Source organism: Euleptes europaea, chromosome 7 (genome assembly GCF_029931775.1).
Source record: "Euleptes europaea isolate rEulEur1 chromosome 7, rEulEur1.hap1, whole genome shotgun sequence".
Classification (NCBI taxonomy): Eukaryota; Metazoa; Chordata; class Lepidosauria; order Squamata; family Sphaerodactylidae; genus Euleptes; species Euleptes europaea.
In genome coordinates, this window is record NC_079318.1 from 43,878,215 (window position 1) to 43,892,628 (window position 14,414).

Consider the following 14,414-nt stretch of genomic DNA (forward strand, 5'->3'; position numbering starts at 1 on the left):
AGAATGAGCTGTGATATGGAAAGTTAATGGTTCAAATCTAATCTCACTCTCGAAGGCCGTTTATGCATGGGAGGTTTTGCTTTGGATTTGCTGCTCTCTAGGTGCACATTTCCCCCATCTGAGATCTCAGAACTCTGCATGGGGGTTTATTGTTGAGTTTTGAGAAGGGAGGGACTGTGCCTCAGTGGCAGAGCATTTGCTCGGCATGCAGAAGGTCCCAGGTTCAATCCCTGGCATCTCCAGTTAAAGGGACTAGGCAAGTAGGTGATGTGAAAGACCTCCGCCTGAGACCCTGGAGAGCCTCTGCTGGTCTGAGTAGACAATACTGACTTTGATGAACCAAGGGTCTGATTCAGTATAAGGCAGCTTCATGAGAATTTGGATAGAGAAAATGTACATCTAGAGAGTGGCAAATCCAAGGCAAAATCTCCCATGCATAAATTAAGTGTCTTTAGGCCTGAGGGCAAAAAGGGGGTAACACTGGCCTTCTTTACAGAACTGTTGTCAGTTGTATAGTTGATATTGTATGTGAAGTAGGGATGTTGCAAACTTCGCAGGGGGACACGTTCGGCAGGTGAACATACAATACTCAACAGCCGCAATCACCTCCAAGCTGAGCCTCAGATTTGTTTGATTTGCTGCTCTCCGAGTCAAACAGCTGTTGGACAGTTTTGTAGCTAAATAAAAGCCATGGTGGTGATGTTTCATTTCATTTCCTTGCCTTGCTTTTGTATATGAGAAGTCAGTGAAATTGATTCTTCCCCCAAGGTCATGGACAGTTGGGTCAGGCCATTAAAGGATATGAGAGTAGAACTACAATGCCCATAAGGCTGTGTGAAAATGCACATACATAAAATAGACTCAGTAACACTAATGTCAAATAGCGACTCCCCCTCCCCCCAAAAGAAACATTTGTTTATAACCACTGGCTGACTGATCTGTTTGCAAACAGTTGCAGTATCAATGAAAAATCAGCTCTTTGTTTGCAACTGGCCTAGAGAAAATGAGCTGAACCAGAGGGTGTTCAACAGTCCCTACTGTGAAGTGCTTTGAACACTGAAACCACTACATAAGTGTTAAGCATTATTATTGACATTGTTATTAACAGCCACCAAAGTCTGAGCATTCTATGCATTTTTTTAAAAAGAGCGTCATTAACCAGTTTGTTCATAGATTAATGCCAGATCTATTCTACCATCTGACCTTTTCACAGTATTGATGTAGCGATTCTCCTACTCCCAGAGCTGCCGTTGCATTACCACTACACCTTAAAGTCTGACTTCTTTTTTATTTGGAGGTAATTGGCAGCGGAGGATATTAGGCATGAGACAGCAGAACTCTCCGCTGGTCTTTTGCCATCTGCTCCCAGGATAATCTGGAGTTGCAGCAGCTGTGCTGCACTTTGGCTGCTTTGTCATCCATTCTACCACGGCATCAGAGAGCTGAGAATCCGGCCCACTGCCCCTGCAGCTTGCCATTGCCTGACTCATGAGCCATGTAAAATCTTCCTTCCTTGCCCCCAGTGCCCCCGGAGACAAACCTTGCGCATGATTCGCAGTAGGCAGTGTCATTTTCACCTTTTATGCGTTGATATAACTATTAGCTGTGAGAGGTCTATTGTGCAGAGGCTCTTGGCAGCAATTTTTCTCTTGACTAAGTCAAGGAGTCCTTTGTAACAGTTTATTAAGCCATTAAGAGCATCTCCTGTGAACGCATGCCGCTCGGCTCAGAAAGAATGGGAATCAATTATCCAAACACTGACTGATGTCTGCTTTCCAAAAGCAGCGACTGCAAACTGAAAGTAATTCTGATCAGAGTAAAATATGATATACATACCCAGGTATATTTGTAGCCAAGGGTTACTGCTAATTGCTTGTTTAAGGAACACTTTTCTTCCTGCAGGCAATCAGTTCAGAGCCATCTATTATATTCTAGCTAGGTCCCTTGCCTCTTTGTTATAGTGGCTGGCTGGCAAATCAATAGAGTTTTGAGATACCCACTTGAGATCTGCATTTCCTAAACCTAGCAAGGCAAGACACTTATTTCTCAATTCTACATGTCTTGTTAGAGTACACAGGTTTTTTTCCCCATTCAACATACCTGATTAGCATATCTTTGAAAGACGTCTTCATAAGAGTTGTCGTGATTCCACCTGGGCATATCCTGGATCTAAGAAAATATGCAAGTACAACCATCAGTCACAAAAATCAGACTGAGACATCATATTTTCCCCATGGGCCCGAGATATGTCTAGCAATTTCCAAGTGTCAACGCTTACAGGCAAAAAGAGCCTAGTGTCATCCTCAAAAAAATACAAGAGAAAAGAAATGTGATCATCAATTATCTCTTCCTGTTGTCCTGTGTTAATTTAGATGACTAAAAACTGCATTCCCATACTTCCAAAGTCCTGATTAACCGAGTCATTTACTCATGCAGGCCGCAGAAGGAAGTTGCTCTCTATTCTTTATCACATGTCCAAGTCAGAACTCCCCCCAAATTTACTATGTCACAGTGGATTTTAATAGCTTCAGAGGTGTTTAAACAATGTCCTAGGCAGCTAATTGAAGAGATTAGGAGTACAGCACATTTATATTAAAGCAAAATTAATACTCTAAGAAGCTGAAAGAGTTTTATGCCATTATCATTAAAAGACCAGTCATAGAGGACCATTTCGGTCTGGTTCAAGATGCCTTAGGAAGCCATCAGTCAAAAAGTATTCATTGGGATGGTGTGGTTTCCTTATGGGTCCGCAGACAATTATAGGCATAATGACTCCAAAAGCACTTAAGGGATTTTAGTCTAAGAGATTGGATTGTGTTTCTCCCATTGAAACCTATGGAAGTTGAAATTCAGCTTTGCTAAATTTTGCTCCTTGGAATAATCTTTGTGTGATTTCCAGTGGCTGGCTGCTCCTTTAAAAGCATGCTTATTGGCAGTAGTTTAAAACAATTTTAAACCCCTCGTTTGGTCTTTATCCAGTCGTTTTACTTTTCTTCTCTCTGACTCTCCAGCGAGACTTTTATGTGATCTGAAGATGATGACAAAATTTAACTTTGGGATAAATTTATAGTACTGCCCTAGACATTAGCTTTAAATCCCATAAATTCAGAAAAAGATTTCCAGGCATGATATTTTTCAGAGCAGCTCAGTAAGAGTACTGCGGCTCTTCATGGAAACCAAGTATTACAGATGGATTATCGAATGCTCAGCACACAGCCTAGGACTTTCTGGGCACATTCGTTGCAGTAAAATAAGAGGGCACAATTTCAGCAAGAGGAAAGCATGGCAGATAGCAAGTTCTGCATTTAGATAGGAAAAATCAAATGCATAATTATAGGATGGGGGAGACATGTCTTGGCAGTAGTATATGCGAAAACGATCTAGGGATCTTAGTAGATCATACACTGAACATGAGTCAGCAGTGTGATGCGGTAGCTAAAAAGGCAAATGCAATTTTGTGGTGTATCAACAGAAGTATTGTGTCCAGATCATGCAAAGTGGTAGTACTGCTTTATTCTGCTCTGGCTAGACCTCACCTAGAGTACTGTGTTCAGTTTTGGGCACCACAATTCAAGAAGGTTGTAGACAAGCTGGAATGTGTCCAGAGGAGGGCAACGAAGATGGTGAGGGGTCTGGAGACCAAGTCCTATGAGGAAAGGTTGAAGCAGCTCGGTATGATTAGCTCTGAGAGGAGACGACTGAGTGGTGATATGATAACCATCTTCAAGTACTCGAGGGGCTGTTATATAGAGGATGGTGTGGAATTGTTTTCTGTTGCCCCAGAAGGTTAGACCAGAACCAACTGGTTGAAATTAAATCAAAAGAGCTAAACATTAGGAAGAACTTTCTGACAGTTAGAGCAGATCTTCAGTGGAACAGGCTTCCTCTGGAGGTGGTGGGCTCTCCTTCTTTGGAGGTTTTTAAGCAGAGGCTAGTTGGCCATCTGTCAGCAATGCTAATTCTGTGAATGTAAGCTGATTACAATAGGGAGGGCAGGAAGGGTTGTGTCTGTGTTTGGCTCTTGTGGCCCTTTCTCACATGCCCAGGGTAATGCTGATAGCTACTTCGGGGCCAGGAAGCAATTTTCCTTCAGGCCAGAATGGCCAGGGATCCTGGAGGATTTCCCCCCATCTTCTGGGCATGGAGTAGGGGTCACTGGGGATGTGGGGGGAGGTAGTTGTGAATTTCCTGCATTGTGCAGGGGGTTGGACTAGATGGTCCTGGTGGTCCCTTCCAACTCTATCATTCTATTAACATGTTTCATATTTAGACTTTGGGAAAGTGGCCAAAGACCAGCATTATGAAAGTCTACCAGTTCTATTCTAGAAGTATTTTCCTGTGCTTTTAAGGAATGGTTGGCAGGGGTAGCTGCCAAGGCATAATATGTATTCAGTTTATTAAGGCTGAACCCCAGAATCTATTTGCAGTGTTTTCTGGATCCTGGTCAATATGGAGGGCTGTGTGTGATTGGAGTATGAACAGAGTTCCTTCCACTTACCACAGAATAACTATGGTATGTCCTCATGCACTCACGATTTCCAGGGCTGATGTTATGGAAAGCCTGAGCTTCTGATTTTAGGAAATTAAGTGGAGTGGTTTCTCTTGTCATTGAAGCTGCATTGCCTAAGAGAAGTCATATCTGATATCTGATTGCCGCCTACCTAAGTGAAATGGCTCTAAGGCAGGATCAGATGGGACTAACTCCATATGCTAATCCATCCATTCATATATGTTCAATGATTACATCTCCTGTTATATTTACATACCGTTGGCACCACTGGATTGCGTTTAGTATCTGGTTCCCTGAGGGAGGAAAATAAAACTGAATCAGGATAGAGTAAACGTTCTTCGTTATTGTCATAAACAAATGAATAGCAGCTGCTATTAGTTTCTTATGATGAAGGGATCACCATTAGACAAATTCATTAGTGGAAAAATCCTAGTTGGACCCAAACTGAGATTAGTGGCAACAGGATAAACACAGAGATATGTACAGAAATATCCAACAAATATGTTTACCTGTGAAGGCTGCTAAGTATGAAAGGATCAAGGACATCACAATGTTCTTTATATTTTGTTTGGTTTGCATATATTGTGTCTCTCTTAGGTGTGACTGTCTTCATAACCCATACTACTAGCACATCAGACAAATGTACTTTCAAAGTTCACAGTGTACTCCAAATGTTTAATAATTGTTTTTCCCTCAAACTGGTGCAAGAGAATTAATGGGCTTTCATAGAATTTGATGTCTTACAACTATTCATTTTTAACTATGCGTTTCTTCTCTTCACCAGTGTGGTGTAGTTGTTAAGAGTGGTGGACTCTAATCTGGAGAACCGGGTTTGATTCCCCACTCCTCCACATGAAGCCTACTGGGTGACCTTGGGCTGGTCACAGTTCTATCCAAACTCTCTCAGCTCCACCTACCTCACAAAGTGTCTGTTGTGGGGAGGGGAAGGGAAGGTGATTGTAAGCTGGTTTGATTCTCCTTAAAAGGTAGAGGAAGTCGGCATATAAAAACCAATTCTTCTTCTTATCTTCTCTTATTTTCAGCACAGCCCTCACTCCCTCTGTTTATGCTGGATTGCGGTTTGCAAATAATTAAGATAAGCCTGACCTTATAATTATCTGACTCTTGCCAATTAGCGTCTCAGGGACAGCAGGTTCTGTATAGCCGAAAGTTGCTCCAACAGCTTTGCAAAAGAAACCAGCAAAGCTAAAAACACGTTAAGTATCAAGGTTAAAAACAGAGTTTCGTTGCTGCTCCGTCCCCACCCAGCAGGCTTCATCAATTCTTCTTCTTCTTCAGCACCTTTGCTTGCTATGAAAACTCAAAGCTATAATACAACCAGGATTTCTAAGTCATGACATTTTATAGTGGAACCAAGTTAGAGTTTACTAGGCTTTGGTAGGAGACCACCCACTGCAGGCCCCATCCCTCCCACTGCTGCTTGGTGGAACAGTGGGAGCAACATGGGGAGGGGGTTGGTTTTACCCTAGAGTTTTGGGTGAATCCTACAGTGTCATAGTGATGTCACTTCTGGCTTTGTGCTGAAAGTGATGTTGTGATGTTGGCACAATACCTGTTTTTACAACTCCCCCCCCCCATCTCCTGGGGGGTGCCAGTGATAGGCTGGTAAGCCAAAGCATGAACAAATCAGTAGTACATTCAAAAAATTTCATCAATGAAATTGGATTATTGCTGTCACAATGACTGCAATAATAACTGGATCCCTTCACTGTAACAGACTGACATATTGAATCTCATTGTGGAAATCCTTGTATTAACCGGAATCTGACTCCACAAATTGTTCTAATAGTTCAGTGAGAGAGCTTACAGCACATATTTCCATTTGCCCCCTTCTGTTATAATTGTATCCCATTCTTCCTCCAAGGAGCTCTGAATACTATCTGTGGTTCCATTTTTCTCTATTGTATTGCCCAAAATGTTAGGCTGAGAGACAGTGACTGGCCCAATAAGCATCACAGCTAGGTGAGGATTTGAACCTGGGTCTCTCTTGTCCTAGACTGAGTAACCACTACACCACATGGCTTCTCTATATATGGTTACTTTATGGGTTTAGATTTATTGCAGGCTATTTTGTTATTGTTTTTGGATGGACTCAATAAAGGAAGCCACAGCCCTCAGTTTGCAAGATCTGAGCAAGGCTGTCAAACATAGGACATTTTGGAGGACATTGATTCATAGGGTCGCCATGAGTCGGAAGCAACTTGATGGCACTTAACACACACACATTTTGTTATCACCCTGATCTGGATAGCCGCAGGCTAGCCTGATCTTCTCAGAGCTCAGAAGCTAAGCAGGGTCAACCCTGGAATGTGTTTGGATGCGCAACCTCCAAGAAATACAAGCGTGGTGACACAGAGGCAGGCAATAGCAAATCACCTCTGAAGGTCTTTTGCCTTGAAAACCCTACAGGGTCGCCGTAAGTCAGCTGTGCCTTGACAGTACAAAAAAAAATTGTTATTGCAAATTGGTTTAGATGGATTTTTAATTAATGTTTATTAAAGATTTGTTATCTTTCAGTTAGTGTAACAAGCCACTTAAAAAGCCCTTCAGGTTATAGGTCAGACATATATTTAACAAAACAAGATCTATAAGTAGGAGATTTACTCTCAAGGAAGGGGCTTGGTGACCTGGAAGTTCTTTGGTGAAGGTAATAAATATGATGAAGAATCTGTAAAGATAACGGTTGCTGTGACGGACAAAGGGTTAATCTTCAGTAGGAGCTGAAAGACAAGGAGTGGGCAGAGCCAGAAGGCTCACTCTCTGAGCTCTGACAGATAGAAAGGATTCTAAGATTGGTAACCTACCTGATAAGAAGCTATGAATGACTCTGAGAACCTGAGGGTTCAGCCTGGCCTAAGCTGCTGAAAAACACAACCTGTGGTCTGACAGGATTGAGACTGGGAGGAAAAGGCCCATTCTCAGGTCACAAAGAAGGAATAGGCTCTGGGAAGGAGATATTCCAATTACAGGGTGGTGTGAAGGGATTACTACCACTGGCGTGGGGTAGTTCAGTAGTGAGAACAGGGAGAGTCAAGAAGGATTCTCCATACTTCTGAGTTCTTTGGGAAAGAGAGGTTTTTAATGTCTACCTTTCCTGATAGCTTAGCAGCAGGGTCTGGTAAAGGAACATCTACATCTAAGAACTGAACTTAATTTATGAACCGAAGCTGTGAACTGTAACCAAGAAGTCTGATTTTGTACCATAAGCCATCTGACCATCTCTGAAGTGAATCTTGAAAAAATAAGACCTGATTTTCTGCTTTCCTAACCAAAGTTTTCCCTTTAATTTCCTTCCCCTGTATATGAGTTAATAAATCTCTTTTTTAATTGTTTGTTAACTTTAAAAAGCCTCTGGTGTCTCATTTCTTATCTGAGGTAAAATAAGGTGGGGACTGGAGAAGGAGAAAAATAATCCCCACATAACACCCCTCTGGCTAACAAGAAGTAAGCGATCCCTCTCTCTCCCCCTCCGAACAAAAACTGATTACAGGGAGACACTAGTAGGAAGGAGGGGGGTTCGTCATAGTTGCCAATAGAGAGACCCCCAAACTCCTTCTTCATTGTCTACCTTCCCTGGTGGGACAGTGGGGAAGAAAATGACCCAAAAAGCGGCACTGTGCTGATGGCATGACATCACTTCCGGAGAATACCCACAAGGCCTTTTCTTATGTTCTTGGGAAGATAACTTCATCAGAATTGGAAAGTGGATTCTCTTTGCCCGCTATAATTAAAACAACATTCACAACAGCTTTACCTGTTATTGCTCTGATTCTTCTGGAAAATTCGTAGAAGGAATTCAGACTCTTGGCCTTTGTTGGATGTAGCCAGAATAAGTGTGTAGATCCCAGGGCTCAAATTAAAAAAATACGAGGTCTCTTGTTCAGCTGTCAATGGAAAGTTTGGTTCTTGAGGTTTAGCTTCCCCCTTAGACACAATGTATGAGAGAAAGTGATCAGGTGTTCTGGGCAATGAATCCATTCTGTATTTGTACATTCAATGAATAAATTAGAAGATAAATTGATCTGAAGAAGAATTAGCAACACTTTGCAGGATCAGAGACTCCTGATTTGCCTCTCCTTGGTCCCAGAGACATTGATAATATAACTAATAGAGAGGATGGTGAGTAGAGTCCATGGTGCCAAAGTGAAGAGCCTCATCTTGAGCACAGACCCCTTGGTCATATACCTGTTATAATTCTGCTGCCATGTCTGAACTTGATATCCACTCTTATAAGAAAATAACATACTCTGTGCTATTTGTTGTTGTTCCAATATTTTCATCAAGATGTAACAATAAATAAAATGTAACAGCTATTACTGTGATGACATATAAAGACAGCACAATAAAAACCCTTACTAAACATATTCTTACAAATACACTGGAGTGTATAAATCCCATTTAGAATGGTTACACAGTGTGGCACAATAATTTATGAGCCATGCCTTTGGGAAGGGAAAAAAAAAGATAATAAACTGCTCTCTTGCAAAAAAAGAAGAGGGGGAGGAACCTGTTATTTTTTTCAGGGGGCATGGAAAGTATTTGAACTTCAAGACATGACAGATGAATACTTCAATAGACCTAAATGGAGACAGCTCTTCTGAAGCTAATATAACCTATTATGTCTAAGCATTTCTTTTGTCCTAAACATTCAGAATGCCTTTATGACATCAGGATTGTTTCTAACATTGTCTCTATAACACTCTTTGCAAGTTTCTTATCACAAACAAACAGAAATTCTTTTAAGATTAATGTGCTGAGCATTTGGCAACATAGTATATCTTTGCTCTCGTCTTCTTCCCCTCTACCAAATGTAAATGTTTAAGATCTGAATGATCAAGGTCTTTGGCAAGGATAAAGTAACAGTAACAGTTAATAGTAACTAATTTGCTCAGCCATAACATAAAAAGATGGCTTTTACAGTGCTCATAAGGAGCACCGACATGTCATTGGTAGGTGTTCTCAATATAAATCTAATCAAATGTATTCATAAGTGGCAGGGGCAGTGAGAGCACGTTCTGGTCATGATATCACAACCACCAAATAAATGCTTTGTATCGTCCATCTGAACAATGTCTTCCAGACCCAAAAGACCACTGGACCATGTAATATTGCTCCAAATGACCTCTCTATTTAAAGTTTCTTCAGTGTGTAAAACTATGAGTTACTATCCGGAGACAATTAAACAATGTTGTCCAGCATAATGTGAGACATAAAGGTTGCAAAAATATGTTCATCTGAAAACTTTAATGATCAGTAGGCATTTCAGGCAACCAAATAGACGATTGTATACATGGACATCACCAGACGGCCAGTATAGAAATCAAATAGATTATATAATTGGAAGCAGAAGATGGAGAAGCTCTATTCTCTTGCCCAAAACAAGACCAGGAGCCTTGTTTGAGGTACAGAGGTACAGATCATGAATTGTTAATATCGAAAATCAAGATAAAGCTTAAGAAAAATACCAAAACATTCATAGCACCAAAATACAATCTAAGCAATATTCCGGAAGAGTTTAAAGACCATGTAAGGAACAGATTTGCATTACTGAGTTCAAGTGAATGTAAACCTGAAGAACTATGGGTGCTATCTAGAGATATTATCAAGGAAGAATGTGCAAAGACTATTCCTGTAGCCAAAAGAAAAGAAAAACCTCGATGGATGTCTGAGGAAACTCTTAAAATTGCCAGAGATAGACGAGAAGCAAAGGTAGAAGGTGATAGAAATAGAATCAAAAGTCTAAGTGCAACGTTCCAGCAACTCGCATGTAGAGACAAAGAGACCTATTATAATAACCAGTGTAAAGAAATAGAAGAGAACAACAAAAAAGGAAGAACAAGAGATCTGTTCCACAAGATCCAAGAAATCAAAGGAAAATTTAAACCACGGTTAGGCATGCTGAAAGATCTGCATGGAAATACATTAACTGAACAGGACAAAATAAAGACAAGGTGGGAACAATACACTGAAGAACTATACAGAAGAGTTGAAAGGATAAAAGATTCTTTCCAAGCCTGGTGCTTGCTTGCTAGGGGCAGGGGAGAAGCTACGGAGGTTTCTCCCCATTGTGCTTGCATGAGTGTGTGTGTGTGTGTGGGGGGAGAAGCCGGGGAGGCGATTTCCCAAACGCGCCCAGCTGCTCGTGCAGCCGGTGGTTGTTGGGGGGGGGCAGGGGGAGTGTGTCTGCGGAGGCGACTTCCCAATCGTGCCCGGTTGCTAGTGCAGCCTGGTGCTTGGTTGCTTGCTTGCTAGGGGCAGGGGAGAAGCTACGGAGGTTTCTCCCCATTGTGCTTGCATGAGTGTGTGTGTGTGTGTGTGTGGAGAAGCCGTGGAGGTGTCTTCCCAATTGTGTCCAGCTGCTCGTGCAGCTGGGTGCTTGCTTGCTTCCTTCCCTGCTTGCTTCCTTGTTTGCTGGGGGTGGGGGGGAGCCACGGAGGCGACTTCCCAGTTGTGCCCGGCTGCTCGTGCAGCCGGATGCTTGTTGCTTCCTTCCTTGCTGGGGGTGGGGTGGGGTGGGGGAGAAGCTGTGGAGGCGACTTCCCAGTCGCTCCCAGTTGCTAGTGCAGCCAGGTGCTTGCTTGCTAGGAGGGGCAGGGGAGAAGCTACGGAGGTTTCTCCCCATTGTGCTTGCATGAGTGTGTGTGTGGGGGGGGGAGAAGCTGGGGAGGTTTGCACATGTGTGTGAGGGGGAGAAGCTGGGAACCCCTCTCTCTCTTTCTCTCCCTTTCTTTCGTTCCTTCCTTCTTTCCCTCCGTCCCTCCCCTTCCTTCTCTGCACAGCCTCTGCTAGGGTTGCCAACCTCCAGGTGGTGTCTGGAGATCTGGCAACCCTAGCCTCTCCCCCCCTGCAGGAGATCTATGCCTGGTATGGCCCCCGAATAATGTTATAAATATACAAATGGCCCTTGGCAGGAAAAAGGTTCCCCACCCCTGGATTACAGCAAAACTTTTGACTGTGTGGATCATGAAAAGCTATGGCTGGTTTTAAAGGAAATGGGCCACTACATCTGATCGTTTTAATGTGCAACCTGTACTCTGGACAAGAGGCCACAGTTAGAACAGAATATGGAGAAATAGAATGGTTTCCAATTGGCAAAGGTGTCAGACAAGGATGTATTTTATCTCCCTATCTCTTCAATTTACATGCGGAACATATAATTAGGAAAGCTGGATTAGATTTAGATGAAGGTGGAGTGAAAATTGGAGGGAGGAACATTAATAATGCTGATATGCTGATGACACTACATTATTGGCAGAAAATAGGGAAGATTTGAAACGACTACTGCTAAAAGTTAAAAGAGAAAGTGCCAAAGCAGGACTACAGCTGAACGCCAAGAAAACAAAAGTAATGACTACAGGAGATTTACACAACTTGAAGGTTGACAATGAGGAAATTGAAATTGTTCAAGACTTTCTATTCCTTGGCTCCGCCATCAACCAAAAGGGAGTCTGCAGCCAAGAAATCAGAAGGAGATTGAGACTGGGAAGGGCAGCCATGAAGGAGCTAGAAAATATTTTGAAGTGTAAGGATGTGTCACTGGCCACCAAGACTAGATTAATTCATGCCATCGTATTCCCTATTACTATGTATGGGTGTGAAAGCTGGACAGTGAAGAAAGCTAATAGGAAGAAAATAGATTCCTTTGAAATGTGGTGTTGGAGGAGAGTGTTACGGATTCCGTGGACTGCCAAAAAAAAAAATCAGTGGGTTATAGATCAAATCAAGCCTGAACTGACCCTAGAAGCTAAACTGACTAAACTGAGGCTGTTGTATTTTGGTCACGTCATGAGATGACAAGAGTCACTGGAAAAGACAGTCATGCTAGGAAAAGTGGAGGGCAGCAGGAAAAGAGGAAGACCCAACAAGAGATGGATTGACTCAATAAAGGAAGCCACAGCCTTCAATTTGCAAGATCTGAGCAAGGCTGTCAAAGATAGGACATTTTGGAGGACTTTCATTCATAGGGTCGCTATGAGTCGGAAGCGACTTGACGGCACTTAACACACACACACACACACACACACACACAGAGGCATGGCTCATAGATTTAAAGTGCTCATTATCCAGCCTCCCATGGAATTCTTTACAGCCCCATCTGATCAACGGAAGCCAGTGGGCTGGCTCGAGTCACCCTGGAGAGTTAATAATATCCCTGACCTGTAGCCCCCAACCATCTAGAGCAGAAAAGAACAGATATGAAATGTTCCCGCCCACTCATGACCCTGGATTCCATCCCATTTTCAGAATCTAGAATGACTAAGAAGCCAGACTTGAGATGGGGTTATCCAGTTAAGAATGGGCAGAGGAAGGGGAATGTATTTACAGGCGGATACAATAGCATGGATAGCATTGTGGACTTGGATGAACTTGGATCCAGAAAACAGGGGAAGAAATACCACCCCCAATGTGGACTTGAAGTGAATCACTCTGCAGGTAATTTTGTCTTTTTGCCTCATATTCCTGCTAGTTGTATCAGAATAACAATACCATTTTAAAAGCTAGGTCCCAAAGACATGCTATAATAAATGTATAAATAGATCATTTTAAAGGACCAAGAAATTAATAGGCCCACAATTTGTTAGCATGTATTTCTTGTGCCTACATTGATCATATCATCATCATATAGTCTAATAGTCTCATGTGGGCTCATCTGCAGATATATAAACCTGTGATCGGGCCTACATTGACAAAGAACAGATAGTTCTGAAAAAGTGGTTGTTATTAAAATAACGTTATTTTAGTGATAGAATCATAAGCCAATGGGTTGAAGTTCTTAGTATTGACCTTAGAATATGCTCTAATACCCATTTCATATGGCCTCAAAATGTCCTTGTAATTGGTCAAATTTCAAAATTTTCTTGGGGGCTTGCAGCGCCCGAACCCCCAGCTGTATGGGCTTGCTGAGCTCTTTGAGCCCATGAAATTTTGGTAGCTGGATCTTTGAATCCTTCGTTGGTGCATGGCTTAATAGTTCTATAGCTCAGCCCTTAGGCTAAAGCCAATCGGAACCATAAAAAGACATCTGCATTCTCAACTCAGGCTGCGCTTGTGCAGTTTATCTCCAAAAATCAGATTTTCACCTCTTTATCCTAATGAGCCCCCTCTGATGACCTTCTACCTCTCTATTAAAGAATGAACCAATACATTGCCATAGAACAACCCCACTGAAGAAGATAACAGCTGTTACCTAGACCTTGTTGCTGGAGGAAAGGGGCTCCCTGTATGGCCCATTTTAAAGGACTCCACCCCACCACTCTGCCGTTTGGGCCTTGAGGTCCTTGCAAGGGCAGCAAGGCCCTTTGGACCTTGTTGGATGTTGCCCTATTGTTGCTGGTTGCAAAGCGGCCCCCATAACAGTTCAAACTTCAGGGTCCCAAAAATGTAGGTTCGCCACTAAACTCTTCCACCCTACCTGTGGGTAGCCTAGTTCTGCTTTTATCCTCAATAAGGGGCCAGCTTAACATTTGATACAGTGATGGTGGGGGCCAGATTTCTTTTAATCCTATTGGCTTTCTGGTTGCCAGAATACCACTTTTCAGGACTGTCTATGGCCTCGGGTTGCCAGCATCCAGGTGGGGTCTGGAGTTCTCCTGCAATTACAACTGATCTCCGGATTATAGAGATCAGTTTCCTGGAGAAAACAGCTACTTTGGACTGTATGGCATTGTACTCCACTGAGGTACCTCCCCTCTCTAAACCCTGGCCTCCCCAAGCTCCACCCCTAAATCTCCAGGAACTTCCCAACCCAGAGCTGGCAACCAGTATGGCCCAAGTTGTTACGGAACAATTTTTAAAATTTATTTATATAGATAGTACCTTCAGTATAGGAGCCAAAACCCTGTTCAAAGGTACTTATAATCAAAACTTTTGGCAGTGGGAGAGA

The 14,414-nt window shown here is 42.6% G+C and overlaps 1 protein-coding gene across 1 annotated transcript in view; it reads right to left on the reverse strand.

Annotated features, from left to right (window-relative positions):
* The window catches only part of CAPN13 (calpain 13), a 117,399-nt gene that overhangs the window by 46,996 nt on the left and 55,989 nt on the right, over positions 1 to 14,414 (reverse strand). Inside the window, exons 12-15 of the mRNA XM_056853364.1 lie at positions 8,286 to 8,455; positions 5,618 to 5,716; positions 4,767 to 4,803; positions 2,101 to 2,169 (exon numbers count right to left, since the gene is read on the reverse strand). Of these exons, the coding sequence (XP_056709342.1) occupies positions 2,101 to 2,169; positions 4,767 to 4,803; positions 5,618 to 5,716; positions 8,286 to 8,455 (375 nt within the window). The remainder of the gene's footprint in view (positions 1 to 2,100; positions 2,170 to 4,766; positions 4,804 to 5,617; positions 5,717 to 8,285; positions 8,456 to 14,414) is intronic.